Here is a 21,379-nt window from a genome sequence, read left to right as displayed (position 1 = left end):
GGACCTGTGCTGAATGCAGAGTCTAGAGTGAAGCAAGCTTCATAGATTCTTCATATTCTTCTGTAGTTAAATTAAAAAAAAAAAAGGGGGGGGGGGAATTTAGGTCCAGAAGAAACAAATCCAGCAGACTTTCCCCCTAAACAAAGGTAACAAGGAGAATGTGACACTCTCGCCTGAGTTCCAAATAAAACAAACCAGAGATAGAGTTGCATAAATAAATAAAGAAATGAAGAAATGTACATTCAAGGACACTTTAATATACTACAGTAGAATAAAGCCACTTAAACAGCATGTTTCAAGTTATTTCTAGTGAAAGAAATTAAAGAAAATAAACTAGTCTCTACCTAACTGCCATCTCAGCAGAAAAACAACCTTTTAGGAACAAAATCAAGGAACTGAATAGTGCCTAGTAAGAAAAGTTAAGGCGGTTGCCTTATGACCTTTGCCAAGATTAAATTCTTGGAACTCAAGAAGGATTAGAATTGCGAAGAGTATATTTCCCTTTTCAAAAGAAACCAAAACAGTCAGGAACTTACACGACATTTTATGGGTCTATTCATTGTCATAAACTGTTCTTTTAGTTCATGAACAAGTACAGCCTTTCAGGAGTCAGAACACATTGCAATCCTACATTAGAGCTTACCCTCACCTCATTAATGGTTTATGAGTAATGCAACAAAAGTAGGAGGAGAGAAAGAATGCTTGGGCATCCCCACCCCTGTGCTCTACATTAAAGCAGGAACATATTCCAGTGAAGCAGGTTCCAAACTGTGGTTGTGAATTTTACAAAAGGTTAAGAATCTTAGGTGGAATATAATAAAAAAAAAAACACTACACACATCCATACACTAATGTTTCTAGCTGATGAAACATCACAGAGGGGGAAGTTTCAAATGGGGGAAAAAGGTCCATGATTTTGGAGTCCAGTAATCCTTCCCTGTCCCCCAAAGACACAGGTGACCAGGAACTTGGCCAAAGGGAAGGTACCAGAATAGGGGTTTAACACTGTTTTTAAAATAAATACATAAATTGAAGTTAGCGGTGAGGACGATGAGGAGAGCAAAAACCCTGCTTTTAATGTATTTATTTACATTAGTATACTAATGAGGAAATACTGTTGAGCCAGAGCCAAATTTCAACTGAATTGCTAAACTTGCCGGTTTTAAATTGGAACTTAATTAGCAAACCTGAACCATGCTGTGTTTTGCGTGTGATGTAAACCACCATCTACAGAGGAACGGTCAGAACACCACAACTCTTTCTTACAGGACCAAAACTTCAGGCTTGAATTAGGATCCAGAATAATTTAATATGAAAACAGAAAACTCTGTACATCCAGCTGCGCCAAAAACACAAACGTATTTAAGAAAAAAAAACATTAACCATACTATCAAGTCACTTTAAAGTTTGTTAATTTTTGTTTGTGACCTGATAACGATCTGAAACCAAATACCTCTGTTTATTCACACTTCAGAAAGAGTGTAGGTACCTACCTTAGAGTTGAGGAATCTTCTCCAGATATAAAGAGCCAACTGGCCCAAGAAAAGGGCAAAATTTACATGAATATCTCTGTAGCACTTGTTGCAATTAAGAACGGTCTTATGCTCTACAAACTGAGCATAAAGATTTGAGGCACACTATGTATAGGCGTGAGAAGACAGAATTAAAAACCATTGGGCTGTCTAGACAAACGGGGGTATCTTCTTTGCTTCTATGCACTTCCCAGTCCTTCCCTCCCTAGCATCAGCAGCACAACTAGCTCCTATGCTTTAAGTTACTGGTTCGCAAAAGCAGCAATAATTTACAAGGGTATTATTTTGAAGTCAGCTATACAGCTTTCAGAGTGAGCATGTTACATAGGCAGCTGTTCCCACACCTTACCATGCCACATGCATCCTTTTTTTCAGCGTAGAGGGTCTAATGCACAAATCATGCAGACGAACTGGAGGCAGTTTTAGAGTGGTAGAGAATGGTACAACTTGCCAGCTATCTTCTCCTCCATGAGAAAAGGCTCCTTTCCAAGACAGACCACCCTAACTTGCCAGGTGTTCCCCTCAATACCATGCAAGTTAAAGGAGCATATGAACCTAAATTACTGCTTCTCTGTTCCCTCCTTTACACATTTCTAAGTGAAGAACCCTAAAAGATATGTTTTTACAGTTTAAGCTCTGGAAAATTTAACAGGTCTGTCCACACTTCTCCCACCCCACTTTTTTTTAAAAAAATACTCCCAACAATTACCTTCTGTCCCCCACTCCCTGTTCAGTATCTTGTCCTGAACCTGATGCATGGCATATGAGCAACCTGGATGAAGATTCTTAGAGATTACTATTCGTGGATAAGCAAGACCTTTTCATTCTCAACAACAGATTTCTAGCATGCATACTGTACATGTTTTCCGGTCAAGCCCCTCTCCACACATCTTCAGAGTAGAATGATCAGATAAAGACAGTAAAGATAGGTGAAGAGAGGCAAGGTTGTATCAGTAATGCCAGATTTAAGAAAAACAAAAACCCTTGTAAATTTTGAAGCTAGATTTGACCACTTTCTGTTCATTCAAGCTACTCAGCTATGCTGAGAAACTTGTACAGCAACTGCCTGCACTGGGCACAAGACAGTGCCATGTGTTCCTCCCTTTCACGAACACTACAAAGTCTGTCATTATTTATTACTAGCTCTTCTGAGCAATAATGACAGGAGCGCTATTGCCCAGTGGATAAGGCAATGAACATGGACTTAGCAAACCTGGGTGCTACTCTTGGTCCTGCCCAGACTTCCTTGATTGGCTATATGGCAAGTCATGTTGCCTCTTTTCCTGTCTATAAAAGGGGGATAATATTAATCTTCCTTTGTAAAGCACTTAAAGAATTTTGAATGAACACTGCTCTTTGAGAACTAAATACGATTGAGATGAAGGACCAGAAGCCGGGCAGTCTGGCAGGCATCCCACTCAGCAGTTACTTTGCAAAAGTAGCTGCCTTGCTAAAAGTCTGCACCTCCTCTACAACACTAGTAGGATTTTCAAGTACTGCATAGCCACCATTTTTAAGCAATTTGTTCCTGATAAAAGATGCTGGATTGACAGCTCTACAACAAAATCCTCTACATTCATAACAAGGACAGCACAAACAAATCCAATACGTGCTTCCCCTACTCTTCCCCAGCTGTGTCTCAACCATGACCTAGCTGAATATCTAGAGAAAAAACAGTTCATTCCCCATGTCCCTGGCTCTGTTAATGAGACCAACAACAGGTTAGTGCTTGTGGTGGTGATAGTGGGAGTTGTGACATGAACACTGAACTGACATCAACTCATTCCACAGAAGCCCCGGAACAGCCTTGAGACAGTAACAACTTTCTGTCTCTGTCAGCGTCAGCTGTACTTGAACTGGTGGCCAGGAGGTAAAAGACACCACATACCATTCATAATCCCACAAATCATCTAATCCCATAGCTTCTAATAGTCACATTAAAAAAAAATCTATGGAAAAACACTGAAACCATCAGCTGGTTCCACATTCCACTTTAGAAAAAAGGAGAATGCCTAGCTATAAAGAATCCTAGAACTGTGCCAAAGTTTGACTCACTGCTTGTTTAGAAAAATATCAGATTAAAAAAATTAGAGGAGAAAACTCCTTAAAATTAAGAAAACAAGTTTTTCATTCAAAGATAAAGTAGCTGAATGTTTGGATTCACTTGACTCATCAGACAAGCATTCTGGAAAGATTTACATCCAATGATTAGTTTTAGTCAGTAAAGAAAATCAAATAATGAGTATTAGCAATGTCGTGTGCAGTCTAGTGCTTAGAGAAAGGGATAGAGGCACAACCTACACCTTCTGTTCCCACCTCTACCTCAGTCTCACTGAAAAACTTCTCTTCATATGTGAGACGTGAATAGTAATTCCTATTTGTCTAACAGAATGCTACGAGGTTTAGTTGTTTCAAATGACTTTGAGAATTTTGGATAAAAGACACTGAATGTGCATATCATTTATTTTGATTTTTTCAGCTGGGGGCTGAAAAGAACAGACCTTCTAACACTCCCAGCCCCAAAATAATCTCCCTCCCACATACTACAATCAGCTCACTTCACCCAGAAAGTGGCTCTGAAAATACCTGGGTTCTGTCACACTGTTAAAGTGGTGCATTAGGACCACTTTGAAATCAAAGGGTTGCATAAAGTGCAACTTCCCCTTGATTTTAGTCCGTGGTGGGCAACCTGCGGCCCGCTGGGGTAATCCACTGGCGGGCCACGACAGTTTTGTTTACATTGACCGTCTTCAGGCATAGCCACCCGCAGGTCCCAGTGGCCGTGGTTTGCCATTCCCGGCCCATGGGAGCTGTGGGAAGTGGCGTGGGCTGCAGGGACATGCTGGCTGCCACTTCTTGCGGCTCCCATTGGCCAGGCACGGCAAACCGCAGCCACTGAGGGCTCGGGTGGTGCCTGAGGATGGTCAGTGTAAAAAAAACTGTCTCACAGCCCACCAGTGGATTACCCGGACAGGTTGCGTGCGGCCCACGGGCCACAGGTTGCCCACCACTGATTTAGATTGACATTTTTTCTGTTTTGTAGTTAAATGCTGGAAGTTTCCATTATATCTGGAAGAAATGATGCATCTGTTCTCATGTTCACTTGTTTCACTATTGCACAAATGGTCCAAAGCTATGTAGTTTATATACCATACATTTTTCAGAGCTACATAAAGCTAAGAGCCTAGTATTGGCTTTCTGAGTCCAGCATAAATGTAAATGAAGTGTATTTAGGTGGGTTGTTAGGTATTCCATATCATGGCAGGAACCACTATGTTGGCAGGCAATGTGTCTTGGAATACTGTTGTTGCCGTCTTGATGTTCTGTTGAATATATTTTATAGTAAAATAACTTGTCATGCCAAATTTATGGGTGGGTTTCTCTGTTATTGCTGGCCAAATAATCAGAACAATTGGTTACTTTGGAATACACTGTGCACACTCTCTCCCTCTCTCTGGGTTTCTTACAAGAGTTTAATACATGGGTTGTTGCTTCAGTTCAAAATTTAAGTCTCAGGCTTAAAATCTATCTTGAACGTGCTTGTTTTATTGCTTCCTTTAACATTCACTAATGCTACCCTGGATTTTACATACAAAGTAGAACCAGCAGTGTTTTCCAATCTCCTTCTTTTTTCTTTTTACCTTTTTTTCCCCCAATTAAAAGATCATTGACTTTTCATTTGTATGCTTATACCATAAGTGTTGGTTTCTTGTCAATTTCAACCCCTTTTTTCTAAAAACTAATAGCCCTAAAATGAAGGTTTTTAAATATGGTAGAGAGATTCTCTCTCTGGCCACTTCTCTCATCTGCATAAAATCTATGACAATTACAGTAAGTGCTTTGTATTATTTTTATCACTTTGTTTATGTAGTAGCAAGAGGCTGGGAAGGTGCTCAGAACTTGTGTATATGAACATTTTAAAAAAAATCTATAGCAAAAGAAATAAAAAAACAACAACCTACGGTATTGCCTGAGAATCAATATTAGGCAAATGTTAATTGTATTTTATGTGTTTTTTTAATGCAGTAGGTGTTTTTGTTCTTTTTAGAAAAAAGTATCGTGCTGTCATCATTTGCTCTTATTTCATTCTTCTTCTTCCATCTGTTCTCTCTCTGCTCCCCTGCATACGAGTCTCCCTTTGCACATGCTTCATTGGTTTCCTGTTGCCCAGCCACCTTGTTCACCCGTCCACATATACCTCTTGATGTTACTCTACTATTGGTGACTTGTACTTCTGGTCCTACTGGAGGCTCCAGTTTCTGAGAGCAGCTCCTATTTCCTCACTAGCTCTTCCCATGTCTCTGAGTCTCTTACCCCACTGGTCTGAAATATCTACAGGAAAAATAACCTGAATTCCAGGTATTTTGATGAAAGGAAGAAACTTGGAAATCATTGACTAATACATGAGGAGAGAGTATGAAGCAAATTAAACATGTCTTTGAAATTTTGTATGGCAAGAAAAAAGTCCAGTATGATTTTTGAGCTGCATATACAGGCATCCTATCATTGAGCTAGGAAGGTGATGATTCTTGTCTGTATTATTTTTTTATGAGATTACACATGGAATATCACATTCCGTTTTGGACACCACTGTACTAGAAAGATGTGGACAAATGGGACTGAGTTAATGTGGGTCTGAAATAATCAAGTTTAGTAATTTCAGAGTTAGACTACATATGATTTGTTTACTAAACTGGAGATATAATCATCTTTATGTCCATAAAACTTTTGGAGACAAAAGGATGGTGTGATGGTATGAAAAGGTTATACGGTAACTAGAAGTAATGAGAATAAATAAAGACCCAAAACAGGCTTAGTAAAAACTAGATTTACCAGATTGTGGGACATACCCCCAAGAGTAGTTAGCTGAAGCCCCAAAGCTTGGCTCACTTAAAACATGACTGGACAAAGCAGTAGAAAAATATCCTGCAGAGAAAATCTTGTACTGCCTGAGGGATGGATTTGATGACCTAATATATCTCTTCTATCTCTAATTTTTATAGGAAAAGGAGATGCATAGCAACAGTTTTAGTATTATCTAAAATGTATAAGGTAGATACTCTATGCTGTGGTTTCACTAACTTGTCCATTCACATTCTTTCATGCTCACAACTGATATTTCGGCAAGAAAAGAATACCCTATGCAATACCGATTTCTGTTGTCTTGTCTGGTGGTGGATGTCATAATGCCCGGGGCAGCGTGTTACCAATCAGCAGAGGCACAGGAGAGGAGGATAGTTAGCATCAGTTTCCCTGTCCTGCCACAAACTTCCTGTGTGACTTTGAGCAAGTCACTTAGGCTCTCTGTGCCTCAGTTCCCCATCTGTAAGATGGGAATAACAGCACTTCCCTACCTGGTATTGTGAGCATAAACCCATGAAAGTTTGTGAGGCCATCAGATACTACAATAATGGGAGCCATAGAAGGATCTAAAAAAGATTTAAAAAGTTGTCAATACATTCTAAACAGCCACAGAATGAAATTGATAGAAGAATGACTAGTTTGATACACACAACCATTCTAGGCAGCAATGAAATTGGCATACGTCATATGTCAGTATCATTCTGCAACCACTTAGGAAAGCTAGAATCATGAGGAACAGCTGAGGAACTGCAGTTGTTGCATATGGACCTCACAGGTGGCCCTCCTACCTGCACCATCTTTTGTATAGACCTCTCATGGGTAAGCCCAAGCCTCTAGTTAGTCGGTGTCTGCTAATTTTTTCATAGGTGCCCAGATACTATGGAAAGTGTTCCACAGAACTGTCTAAAACAAAAACAAATCATCCTGTTACTTTTGGCCACAGACAGAAAAATGGAACAGAGAACTCACTTCTTCACTCCCAATTTTTTTTTTTCGGGGGGCGGGGGGGGGGCGGGGGGGGCGGGGAGGAGAAGAATGTAGGTTGAGCCAAGACAGTTTCACACACACACACACACACACACACACACCCTGACTCTGCAGAAGCCTTTCTTTGTGGCTCAGCATGTTCCATCCACACCTAGGCAAGGATAATAGGCAGAGTTCTGAGGATGCAACATTCACAGTCTCATCTCCCTTCAAACCAACAAGGAGTTCTCAATGCTGTCACAGAATTATATTATTACAGATTCAATGCAACCTCCAGCTCACGGTGGAGGAGGGGAAGGCTCACCCCAGGTGCAACTGGGCGCCATGGCTGCACAGCTCATGAGACACAAGGGAACAGAGAGTAGAGTAGAATATGCCTTCTGATTATATAGTCCAAACACACTGTAGCACCACTTGGTGAAGATTACTGCACTTACAAAACTTCACCATCAACAAAACCAACCTTTATTAATTATTATTATTAAATCAGACAGCAGCAATAACTTAATTGCAGAATGGCGATCAAAAATAAGAGTTCAGTTGCAGAAAAGAAAATAGCTGTGGCTTTCTTTTACTCTTCTCAAACAGTGAAATAATATGAAGTGGGGAAAAAATAGACAAGTATATTTTTATAATGCTTGAGCAATGGGAATCAGGCTAGCACTGGCTGTAAACATCTAAAATGGTTTCAGTCCAGAATAAAAGTTTTAGAGTTCATTTTCTTATGTATGCCTGCATACACTGATTTGTGTGTATGTAGTGTAGTTTTTAACTCTGTTGGCTCTACTTAAGAGACTTTGTGTAACTCAGCTTTCTTTATCCCCCCCCCACACCCCAAGGAATGATGGAGCAGTAAAAGTGGGCAGTGGGTTATCAAGAGATTTGAACCTAGGACTTGTCACTAAAAGCACAAGCTTCTTCCACCTAAGCTAAAGACAGGTTTCAGAGTAACAGCCATGTTAGTCTGTATTCGCAAAAAGAAAAGGAGTACTTGTGGCACCTTAGAGACTAACCAATTTATTTAAATTGGTTAGTCTCTAAGGTGCCACAAGTATTCCTTTTCTCTAAGCTAAAGGAGTAATCTCCCCCAGCTGTCAACAGTAGTAGACTTATCTTTGTATGTAGAACAGCCACTCATGGGTCACAATAACACAGTTGACAGTGTATAAACACTAGCAGTGGATGAAAGTTTAGATAAAAACCCAAGGTTATAGATCAGATGCACTGACTTTTAGTTTTCTCTGTGGGTGCTCCACCCCAAGACACCAACCCCACACCGCACCTTCCCCCAAGGCGCTGCCCTGCCTATTCCCCCCTGTTCTGCCCCCTCCCCTGAGACCCCAGCCTCATTCCGCCTCCCATCTTCCAAGGTCTTGCTCTTGCTCGACCTCTTCCCACCCCAACTTTGCCCCCTCACTCAGCCACTTCCTACCCCCACTCTGCCATCTTGATGTGCTCCGCCCTCCCAGAGCAGAAAAACAGCTGGGGCTGGTGGGTGCTCACTATTTTTTTTTTCCTATGGGTACTCCAGCCCTGGAGCACCCATGGACTCAGAACCTATGTTCTAAATATTTTATAGTAAGTATCCAACCCCGTTGGGCCTGAAAAATGGAGGTGAAGATCTTGTAACAAGCACTCATGTGATTTCCAGTACTTCCTGTGCTTCGTCAAACTAGAAACATTGGTCAGGACAGTCTCTTTTTTTTATTAATATTTATTATTTTATAATACCCTCTCATCTGAAGCATTTCAACCTCTGGTCCCAACTGGAGTCAGGAAACACAGAAGTATACAAAAAAGAAAAATGTAAAATGAGTGAAAAATTAATATTGGGGTGGGAGGTTCAAATGTCAGTCATGGTGTACTTCAAGTTTTTCTAAAAATTAGCTCTTATTTTGTTGACCTAGTTCACCCATCCCCCAAAATTCCAAGAACACCAAATCCTCCTGGAATGAATCGTCCTTGTGTTATATATATAGATTTTATATAAAAAAGTGTAATTTCTTATACAATGAAACAAATTATGACCACTGATTTCTCCCACCATACACTCACATGCAGATTCTGAAATTAATTAAGTGCCCAGTTTCATTCAAAAACTTCAAAGTAAACTGACTTTGACCAATCTCAGGAGTCAGTGAAGTAGGAAAACCAAAAGGGATATCTCTTATCACATGCTATGATTCAGCATATCAAGCAGACTTTATTTCCCCACAGAGCATCATGCATAGAAGCCTTTGTACTTATATCGTTTCCCTCTCTGGCAGTTTTAAATGTACATCGTTCTTTCTGACACCAGAAGTAAAGGCAAAAAAACCCAAACCAACATGAATTCAGAAGGGAATATGAAAGTCAGTCCATTAATCCAGAAGCACTTTTCCCCTGACACTTTCTTGCTTTATTTTGGTTTGCGTATTCTTCAGCTACTATTAGAGTGCCTGTCATTTATTCATGGAGGAAGAGAAGCTTAGAGCAACAAAATGAACTGAGGTGTTTTTTTATTGTATTACTCAATTTGCAAGGGAAGTCTAAAAAGCACCAACAGGAACAGAAGGTAAGTGACACAGTTATGCCCTCAGATACATAAAATACCACTCCGCTTGATAGGTCCACTTCAGAGAACAGATTAAAGCCCCATGATTGGATTTCAGAGGTTATTTATATCAAATACTTGATTTAGTAAACTTGCTAAAAGTGATTATGTTGAAAGTTTACTATGACAGCTTTAAAAAGAAGGGTAAATACTTAGATAACTGATTTTGTGTTAATTTATCTCCAAGTCCCATCTTAAAACACAACCTGTGCCTTATCTGAAGTACCACCACCATCTGTTTTGGGTAGGACCAGAATCCTGAGGTGACTATGGCCCATACTACAAATATTGACGTATCTTAAATACTTATATGGCCCCTAGGGCTGTAGAACCTGAGCACCTCAGAATCTTTAATGTATTTATCTTCAAAATACTTCTGCGAAGCAGCAAACTGCTTCTATGCTCATTTTATAGATGGGGAATTGAGACAGACAGAACAAACAACTTGCCCGAGGTCACACAAGAAGTCTGTGGCCAAACAGGAAATCTGCCAAGTCCCAGGCTAGTGTCCTAACCATTCAGCCATCCATCCTTTCCTATCATATATATCACTCCCTGTTATATAATCTGATACTAATGACAGAAGTCACACTGAGTAGAATCCTGGAAAGGATGAAAGTTACACTGTATTTCACGCGGAGAAGAATAAATCCTTTCAAGATCACAGTTAAGGTCATTGATAGGAAATGTGGAGAAGTATACACAGCTGCATACTTACCTCAACACCTGTTCATGGGTAGTGCTTTCCCAGTATATCTCCAAACAAACACCATTCAATACTCCAAATGGAAAATGCTATTTTAGAATGCCATCAAAATACACTCATCACCCCAAGTTATTATTGTTATAACTGTATAGCCATGGTAACAGTTAAGTTACTATTTAAAAGCTAGTACTCTCCACAAAAATTGAAGTCACTCATGAAACAAATAAGGACACTGTACTTATTCCTATTTTCTATTTGCAAATGCCGAATCTAAAAGTTGTAAATGTATCATATTCTAAATCTTCATTTTAAGCTTTATTTTTACAAGTGGACAATTTGTGAACAATGAGCAAGTAATGTATGGAAAACAACATTCCTACACAGCCTTAAAAAAGAAGCTATTTGAGATGAGGTACATTTGTTTGTTTTTTTCCTTAAAACTCATCTTAATTTTGAGAGATTGGTAAAATGAATTAAACTTCAGACACATTCTAGTTAAACAAAATACCTTCATGTTCTCAGTACAAAACAATGCCCAAGGAAGCAGAGAGTAGAAAAATATCAGGTAGAGATTTTTGACTATCGATCACATTTTTTTCAAGGCTTTATGACAAAAATTTTAGATTTTCAGATTCTACAAAGACAGCAATTAATACATCTATGGATTGTAATAAATCCTTAAATTAAATTTAAAAATCAAAGCATTTCAAAGCCACCAAAGAAACATCATCCATTTTGAGCGTAAAGAAAGTTCCTGAAATTGAAAAGAACACAGCAAAGTTTTAATTCAATCTGTTCAGATTGTCTTGTTAACTACTTAGTAAAAAATCAACATTTCTACAAAGTTGGTTCAATTAAACACACAAACCAAACACACACACACACACCCCTATATTCACAATCAGTAGTGTGAGAGTTACACAAAAGCATATTTCATATGTAACTAAGATATTCTCACTGCTGTATTCAATTTTTGTTTAAAAAAAGCATTTTGAAAAATGAGATTCTATTATGTATCATTGTTCTGCTTCAATGTAAGAACAGAGCAGATAAATAAGCACATACATTTATTATACAGATAGCTCCTTAAAGGTAACTGTCAGACCAGTTAGTTTGTCCCCCTCATTTGAGGTCTCTTTCCCACATTTGGGCCTTGGAAGGTTGAAAGTTCTGGACAATAATGAGGCATACACTTATGACATGATCCAAAACACAACTGGTGGGTTACATTTTTGCCATACCAGTTCTCACACTGTCCCTTAAAAAAAATAAAATAATACTTTTTTCCCTCCTCTAACAAACAGATGACCATAACAGAAAAATACATTTCATCAGATTTTTATACAGGGATGAGAAATATGTCTCTTCCCCCCACGCCCACCATTAACGTCTATTATGAAGAATTGATGGGACTTTTATTTGTAGGGTCTTAAAGGAACACGCCAACTCAAAATCAATTTTCAGACTGAAAATTGTATACTTTCCATTGTAATAAACATGTAATATTGCCACAGAAACTGAAAAGATTGAAAAAGTTGGAGAAAATATTTTTCCTCTACTTTGTGTATTTTGTGCATTTCATAGCACTTTGTGTATAGTCACTTTTACTGTTTTACTAGATAGACATACAAAAGGGAAAACTTTCACATGCTGTAAGGGGAAAGAAAAACATTTTTTAAAACTAGGAAGGCTGACGGGCAGGTATAGCACAGACTGTCTTTATTACTGAGACATTATTAAAACTAGGGCTGTCAAGCGCTTACAAAAATCAAACGTGATTAATCTCACGCTTAAAAAACCTATGATTAATCGCGTGCTTAATCACGCTGTTAAATAATAGAATACCATTTAAATTTTTTTTGATGTTTTCTACATTTTCAAATATATTGATTTCAATTACAACACAGAACACAAAGTATAAAGTGAGCACTGTACATTTATTTTTATTTACATTGTGTACATTTGCTGGAGATCAGGCTGCCCTCTTCTTGTTTACAATGTCACCTGAAAGCAAGAACAGGTGTTCATATGGCACTTTTGTAATTGGCATTGCAAGGTATTTATGTGCCAGATATGCTAAACATTCGTATTCCCTTTCATGCTTCAACCACCATTCCAGTGGACATGCATCCACTTTCTGCTCGATAACAATCCAAAGCAGTGAAGACTCGACGCATGTTCATTTTCATTATCTGAGTCAGATGCCACAAACAGAAGGTTGATTTTCTTTTTGGTGGTTCGGGTTCTGAGGTCTCCACATAGGAGTGTAGCTCTTTTAAGACTTTTGAAAGCATGCTCCACACCGCATCCTCTCTGATTTTGGAAGGCACTTCTGATTCTTAAACCTTGCATCAAGTGATGTAGCTACCTTTAGAAAACTCACACTGGTACCTTCTTTGCATTTTTTCAAATCTGAAGTGAAAGCGTTCTTAAAACGAACAACATGTGGGTCATCATCCGAGACTGGTTACTAGAACATGAAATATATGGCAGAATGCAGGTAAAATAGAGCAGGAGACATACTATTCTCCCCCAAGGAGTTTAGTCACAAATTTAATTAACGCATTATTTTTTTAACGAGCGCCATCAGCATGGAAGCTTGTCCTCTGGAATGGTGGCCGAAGCATGAAGGGGAATATGAATGTTTAGCATATCTGGCATGTAAATATGTTGCAATGCCAGCTACAAATGTGCCATGCAAACACCTGTTCTCGCTTTCAGGTGACATTGTAAACAAGAAGCCAGCAGCATTATCTCCCATAAATGTAAACAAACTTGTCCGTCTTAGTAATTGGCCGAACAAGAAGTAGGACTGAGTGGACTTGCAGACTCTAAAGTTTTACATTGTTTTGTTTTTGAGTGCAGTTATGTAGATTTATTTTGTTACATTTCTGAGTTGCACTTTCACAATAAAGAGGTTGCATTATGGTTTGTAAAAGATGAACTGAAAAAATATTTCTTTCATTTATCATTTTTACAGTGCAAATATTTGTAATAAAAATAATATAAAGTGAGCTCTGTATACTTCGTAGTCTCTTTTGTAATGAAATCAATATTTGAAAATGTAAAAAAAAAAATCCAAAAATATTTAATACATTTCAATTGGTATTCCATTGTTTAACAGTGCGATTAAAACTGCGATTGATTGTGATTCATTTCTTAATCGCGATTCATTTTTTTAAGCGAATCACATGAATTAACTGCGATTAATCAACAGCCCTAATTAAAACATATTAAATGCTTTCAGTAAAGTACAAAAAGTAAAATTAAAAGACATTGTCAAGAATTTTTAATTAGAATTTTTCTTTTCCACCATCTGTTTGCTTTTAGAGAAGACAGACATAGTTGATGATAAAAGAAGAGCTATGTTCTTTTCCATTTGGCAAAAGACAGGTTTTTTTCCCCGCCAAGTGTTCTTATTTTAACAATTTTAAATTTACCGAGTACACCTCATGCTAAAATAGCATCAAAGACTATCAGCTCTACAAATATTAGACTGCTGCTTTAGAAATGGGAAGGCTGGGGACAGCAATAAAACCAAGTTTTAGCAGGCCCAACAATAATAGTGGCTATTTTAAATTTATGGTGGAACAAAGTGTGAGCAAGAGAGAATTTAGTGTTCGTATAAAAAGGAGCTAGACTGGCCATCCTGGACACTGAAGTGCTCTATTAAACCAGCCACAAGAGGTTCACAGAATAGGTAGCCTCCATATGCAATCAGATCCTTGGTCTCTCCCTTGAGACTTCCAACAAGAATGCCAATTAGTGCCAACAGAGGTAGCGGTTTCAGTAACGTGATAAAAATCCGACAATAGTACTCATTTCATATTGACCACTGAACAGTTAATCTTATGGCAATAACAACCACTCAAAACAGCTAAGGTAGATATGATATTTCACATACTATATGAACATTCCGTAGGCAATGTGAACATTCTAGACGCAAATGCATGCAAAGGGGAATAACGTAACACAAAAATACTGCAGCTACAAGGAAAAAAAGCCTCCGCATTTTCCGCAAACTTCACAGGACTAACCAGGATTTAGGAGATCTAATCTCCCCACCGCCAGGGGATCCTAGTCATTCACATTAAGGAACTCCAGTTGATGCTGTCAAAATTTAAGTCCCCTCCTTGTCTATGGCAACGTGGCAGAAACAGCAACTACACTGTCCCACAGCTGCTCTGAAGCCGTAAAGTCAAGTCACAAGTTGTGATTCACTATTTTTTTACTTGAGTTTTATCCCAATGGAGTCACACTGACATAAAACTGAAATCATACCATGGAGAATCAGGCCTAGAATGTAAAACAGGAGTTAATGTTACCTTTCCACGGTTTTCCCTTTTGAGTTGATCCAAGTATACGGTTGACATGGGAGGAACCACAGTGTTTAGCACAGCTCCACATCCACCATACTCTGCCCATTTTTTCCACATAGCCTTGCAAATAAGAGGAAAGACAGCTATGCAAAGAGGAACTACCACAGATAGACACTTTCTCACTCAGGAAGGCATCACAGCTTTTTTTCAAACATATTTTCTTCCCTCTTCATACTGTTCAATAAGGGAATGGAAAGTGTATGGCCAAAAATGGCAGGAAATTTTGTCCATAAAAAAGTTTAATAGCCACTGGCAAACTTAATATTTTTAAATAGGCAAATAAATAGCACATCTTGACATGTAAAAAAAAAAAAATCATTTGGTCAGGCCTAAGACCAAACAAATCAGGCCCATCCCCAGCCTCTACCTTCCCATTTCTTGGAATACACACCTGCCAGCTGCCTCTTCAGTCTCACTTTCAGTTTCAATTCTGGCAGGCTGTATTGTTTACAAACATATTTGCAGAGCCTGAGGAAAAGGCTGCCCATGAGCTCCCCCCAGAGTAGTGCCACTGATCAACAAAGCAACAACACTTACTACGCAAAACATTGTCAAAAGCACCAAGTAAACAAATACAAAACCTAGAGAAACCCATGTTTGTCCTCTATTCCTTTTCTGTTCTCGTAGCTCTAGTTGTTTCCTGTAATAATGATTGGTACAACATTTTCAGATCTGAAAATTGATTGTGTGCCTTTATCTTGATCTTGCATGTGAGTAGTCCCATTGACATCACCAAGACCACATGAAATTGTTTGCATGCCTACCCGCACAATCAAAGCCTTAGTGATGTTAAAATGTGGGCCTGAAAACTTTTCAGTTTTAGTCAGATCATTTCTGTTTTAATTTCTTCTCAAAATACGTGTTAGCTTTCTCATCAACTCTTGTATTTTAGTTTTAAAGTGAATATGGTTCTCCTGGGGGAAAGCCAATGGCTCCTTCTACAATGCTCAGCTTATTTGAATTATTCCTGACGTCTTTAATAAGGGACAAAGATCAAATCAGCAACACATTAACAAGAGAAACACCTATGGTAAAAATTATTAATGTATTTTTTATACTTCATTCTTCACAAAATGTTTTAGACAAAGATCTGCAAATTTCTAAAATGCTTAAATAAGCTGGGCAAATTTAATGGCCAAACTACTAAGGAACATTACAATCAAGGATAAAAGAAGCTTTGAACCTAAAATCTCACTCAAACTTCAGAAACAGAAATCTATTCCATCATGAATAAACAGAATATTAAATTTATTCAGATACCTGTTCATTCCTGTCTCCTCTATAATGTAAAAAACTTAACTCCTAGTATTTCTGAACTAGAGATATGAAAATATATGACTTGTTATGCTTGAACTTTTTATATCCTGAGGGCAATAACTATAGTTTTCACTTGCAATTCCAAGTTCTAATCTAAATTAGTAGTGGAGATGTAGATTTATAAACCCTTTCTCCGTACAGTTTTAAAAGGCAAGATAAAAGACCAAAGGCCTTAATTTAGTTTCAAATTTTAGAAATAGTCTCCAGTGCACTGTCCTCTACCTTTTGCCAAAGCTCTATTTTCTCAGCAAGTTCATTCTGATCATCCTTTTCCCTACTTCCTGCTTTTTAAACACATACTCATAGGTATTTACAAAAAGCACTGCACGTTTTTCCCTCCTCACCAGTAGCATAGCTGTGTGTAAACTGAGCTTCTCATTTGGGGACTATACCAATACATCACGGCGTCTTACACAAACTCAGAATATAAAATCCTGCAGATTTACTTCCCAAATTCTTCACAAAACTTCTTTTGCTTCCACTCATCGACCCAAAAGTCTGAAATACACTATTTTTCTAGGGAATCACCTCTTCCCAACTCAGGAAGCCAGAGGCTTAGCCTCACCCCCTGTGCTTCCCCTAGCCACATAGTTGAGAGAGGTTCACATTCTTTGCGAGAAATATTCAGCCTGAATGAACACTATTAGGAATATGGATTAGGAAGGTACAGAGGACCGTGCAGTCCTTGAACCTAAGGAAATCCAGGGTCAAGACACTCTCGAGAAAGGAGCCTCTCTTGTTAAAAAGTTGAACAAAACTGAAAAATACCTTTGCAGGCCTGGTTATTCAAGGACTAGAGAATTAAACTAGCCAGGCCTGGATCAGCATCGCAGCTCTGCACCACACTGAACGCCGCTAGATTTTCCAGCTGGGGCCAATTTCGGATCCCGTGGGGCTCTGGCGAGCGACGAAGCACTTTGGGTGGGGAAACTGGCACAGCATGTGCGCTGGGCCACTTGCTCCTTGCTCAGCCTGGCTCTCCGTGCAAACACATGCACAGGGCTCCGCAGTGCCCCGCGATGCTTAGCAGGCCGGCTGATCGCCAGGGCATCCATCCTCCCCTGCCGCCGCCACGCAGGGGATGCACGTCAAGGCAGCAGGAGCTGCAACAAGTCCCCCCGGTGACTGGAGTGGGGCTGAGCCGGCCAGGCATGCAAGCGTCCCAGCCCTGGGGAGGGGGCTCCCCACGCGGCATTCACACACCCCCCCCCCCACCGCAGCCCGCCGCCCTTACCTAGATAGTGCCTCAGGTCCAGCAGAAAGTGCGGGGGTCCCCCGTTGAGCTGGAAGAAGAGGGAGCCCAGGCAGAAGAGCAGCAGGGCGGCCATGCAGAAGCCGTAGTCTCGGAGCGAGAGGAAAGGCAGCAGCGAGAGGGGCCGCCTCCTCCTCCAGGCACCCCCCTGCCCGGGGCCCCCTCCAGCTGAAGGGGCCACATGGGGCCGGGGCTCCTGGCAGCCCCTGCTGCTGTGCTGCTGCGGCTGCTTCTTCATCGTCCCCGCCGCCGCCGCCCCCGGGTCACACAGCCCGCCGGGGACAGCGCATCCTCCATCCGCCTGCCCCGCTCCGCCCGGGGGGAAAGTTAGCGGGAGCTCAGGCGAGCTGCCCCCTCCCCATGGCCGGCTGCCCCGAGCCCGGCTGGGAGCGCGAGTCCCGGGCGCCGCCGCCGAGTCCGGCTAGGCGGAGGCGGCGGCGGGGGCGGTCACCATCCCACTCCCTCGCTCCCGGGGGCTTCTCTCCTCCTCCTCCGCTCCGCCGCCGCGCTCTCTCCCCGGTGTCAGGTTACAGCCCAGGCACCGCGGGCTGCCGGCTCCAACTCGCCGCGAAGTTGTCTTGCGCCCCCGAGCCCGCTGCTCGCCTTCTGCTGCGCGGCGCTCGCTCCTCCCCGAGCCGCGCCGGGGGCCTGCTGTTTCCACACCAGCGACCCCTGGGGGCTCTGCCGCTCACTCCCGCTCGCCGGATGGCGCTCAGGGGTGGAGTAAGGCCAGGGCCATACAGCGGCAATGAAGCTCCTTGCACTAGGGGCCCTGCCACCGCGGCCTCTAAGCTCCTGTTTCCCAACCAACCAGCTGCCTTCTGCAACCTCCTGCTCCCTCCAAAACTGATTCCCCTGCCCTTCACATCCTCAGCTTGTCCCAAGCCCCATTGCCTCCCAAACCCCCCTTACCGTCCCAGTTTGCAACCCGACTTCCTTGCTCTCTCTGCCTTGCCTCCAAGATAGCACTAGATCAGCGGTTGGGGACCCCTCAGGGGGTCCTGAGGTTATTACATGGGGGATCAGGAGCTGTCAGCCTCTACCCCAAACCCCGCTTTGCCTCCAGCAGTTATAATGGAGTCAAATATATAAAAAGGTATTCTAATTTATAACAGGGGTCACGCTCAGAGGCTTCCTATGTGAAAGGGGTCACCAGTACAAAAGTTTGAGAACAACTGCACTGGATGGCCCCACCTTTTCCAATGTCCTGTGCTTCCCCACTCCGACTCTCCCCGGGACATCTTCAGCAGGGCCAGAGTTAGTACTTTAATTCCAAATTTCTAACATCTGAAATCTTTTGTGCTTTGGATTTCATTAAAGGTAAAATGGGAAGCAGAATCAACAATTGTGTTTTTCTTTTTCTGCTCCTTTATGATCACCATCATCTCCTTGTTTGACATGGGTGGCATACCTAGACCTCACTTCACTCTCTGCGGGAGGCCTTTGGCAAGATCATCAGAGGGCCTGATTAAGACTAGCACACAATGCTGCAGCAGTCCCACTTCCCACTTGAGGGGAATAAGCTGATTTTTAGGCCTGGTGAACACTGAAAAGTCTTACAGTCAAACTATTTTGGTTAGGGATGTGATTTTTTTTTTAACTGATGTAGTTATATTAGTGCAAAGGCAATTTATAGTTTGTCTCTTTGCTGTACAGGAATAGCTATACCAGTATAAAGTACCTTTTTACCAATGACGTTGTTAAAGCGGTACTACTTTTTAGTGTAGACAAACTTTGGCCTTGTCTACATTAGAATGATTAGTGTCCCATTTATAGCAGCTGTCATCCATGTTAAAGCTGCACTAGAGGTAGCAAAGATGTAAGTACTAATACAAAGTTGCAAGGTCATGATTAATTGAAGCCTCAGCATCTGGAACTATGGAATTACATGAGAATCTCAGTTTTCAGTTTTTTTTAAAAAAGCAAGTTTCTAGCCATCATTTTGGAAAAAGAAAAAAGGGGAAAAATGTAACCCAACAATCGGAAAACAAAACAAATAATCCCAATATATTATTATTATTTGAGCCTCTCATGATTTTTGGAGGAGGCTGAGTCATGATTTTTGAATGCTTGGAACTGCCAGTACTGCTGTGTAGACAAGGCTCATATGTTTTTGCCACCTATGGTGAAAACCTTGTAAAAACACTTGAGCCTCATCTGTACTATTGGCTCAGTACTGTTCCTGGTAGCTGCTTAAATATAGGAACTAATTTTGCTAGTGCAGACAAGACCATAGAGCCTGATCCTGCAAACACATAACAGGTGATGGGATTACTTACTTGAGTAAAATTAATCACATGCTTAATTATTTGCAGGATATACAGTAGATAGTGTAAATAGGAAAATCTCAGTTTTAGTTACAGACTCATGTTATGTAAATGTTCAGGTTTTCCAAAGATTTTACACAGAACATGCAGCAAAGAGAAAGAAACAAGCATTTATATTTCTTATGAAAGAAAAAAAATACAAAAATAATAGTTTTTTTTAAAACGGCAAGGCAAAGCTACCACACTGAGCTAGTGCTGATACATCAAGATAGTGAAGGGCAATCCCCTTTTTGGCTTAGCAATTTATCTTAAACAGAAATGTTGCTGGATTTAAATATGATATCATTACAACCTTCATTTTATGTTAAAGACATTGTTTACTTTTTTAAATAATCTAATGAATTATCAGTCAAACCTGATTTTAGTATTGTTATGTTTTTACAACTTCCTACTTTTTACCACCTTTAGCTCATAAAAGTGTGTTTTATCTTTTTTACTACTGAAATATGTACAATGTGGGTTTAAGATGAATAGAAAGTAAATTTAGAGTGATATTTTGTATTACAAATGAGAAACTGATATGCACTTACATTAAAAAAGTGAGAGAAAGTGTGCTTTGAGAAGATAATGACAAGACAACATCTGTAAGGTGAACCAATAAATCTTTATTTTTCTAGATGCAAAGAATGTCTTTGATCTCTAGAAAAAGCTCTTGAAAAATGTGAAAACACAGACTTATCTCAGGGAAGAGATTTAAGTGGGACTACTCTATGGATGAGGAAGTTCTTTCCTAAATCCTAAAAAGCAACAGGTAAATATTCCCTGGACAGACAAAAGAGATACAAATCTATTAATGAAACATAAAAACAAATATTTGTAGATGTATACATTAACTAAAATGAATTCTTTCATATGCAAACTTTTAAAAACCAGCATGTGATCACATAATTAAAAAGACTCTGTCATAATGCATATTCACAAGAAGTCAAACTAAGGTTGCACAGGCAACCTTAATTCTGGCATTTCCTAACTTTTGAGTGTTTGGCTTTGCAACCTTGACATTCTTGTAACATAGTGTTTATTTTTTAATGTAATGTACTAGATTTTTAAAAAATCATATAGAACCATATTGACAGCCATGTGTCATCAGTAAGGTTGTAGCCGTTAGATCCATTGCATAGATCTCTGCCATCTGAGCTAACGTAGTAGATAGGAGTCGTAGGTTGTCATTCTCCCTGTGGACCAGTGCTAGAGGAGGACGGGACACTTTGCCAGTGGGTTTCACAAATATTTGCTAACAGAAGAAGAAAAAAGAAAAGGAGTACTTGTGGCACCTTAGAGACTAACCAATTTATTTGAGCATGCTCAAATAAATTGGTTAGTCTCTAAGGTGCCACAAGTACTCCTTTTCTTTTTGCGAATACAGACTAACACGGCTGTTACTCTAGAAGAAGAAAAGTAAGATTCCAAAATCTTAGGTTCC

At 40.2% G+C, this 21,379-nt stretch overlaps 1 protein-coding gene across 1 annotated transcript in view; it reads right to left on the bottom strand.

Annotated features, from left to right (window-relative positions):
* Window positions 1-17,867, bottom strand: part of UST (uronyl 2-sulfotransferase) — a 283,170-nt gene extending 265,303 nt beyond the window's left edge. Inside the window, exon 1 of the mRNA XM_077811788.1 lies at window positions 17,612-17,867. Coding sequence (XP_077667914.1) covers window positions 17,612-17,867 — 256 coding nt within the window. The remainder of the gene's footprint in view (window positions 1-17,611) is intronic.
* Window positions 17,868-21,379: the final 3,512 nt, after the last annotated feature.

The sequence above is a fragment of the Eretmochelys imbricata genome, chromosome 3 (genome assembly GCF_965152235.1).
Source record: "Eretmochelys imbricata isolate rEreImb1 chromosome 3, rEreImb1.hap1, whole genome shotgun sequence".
Taxonomy (NCBI): Eukaryota; Metazoa; Chordata; order Testudines; family Cheloniidae; genus Eretmochelys; species Eretmochelys imbricata.
Note: the sequence above shows the minus strand (reverse complement) of the source record. Positions and strands in the feature narration are given on the sequence as shown.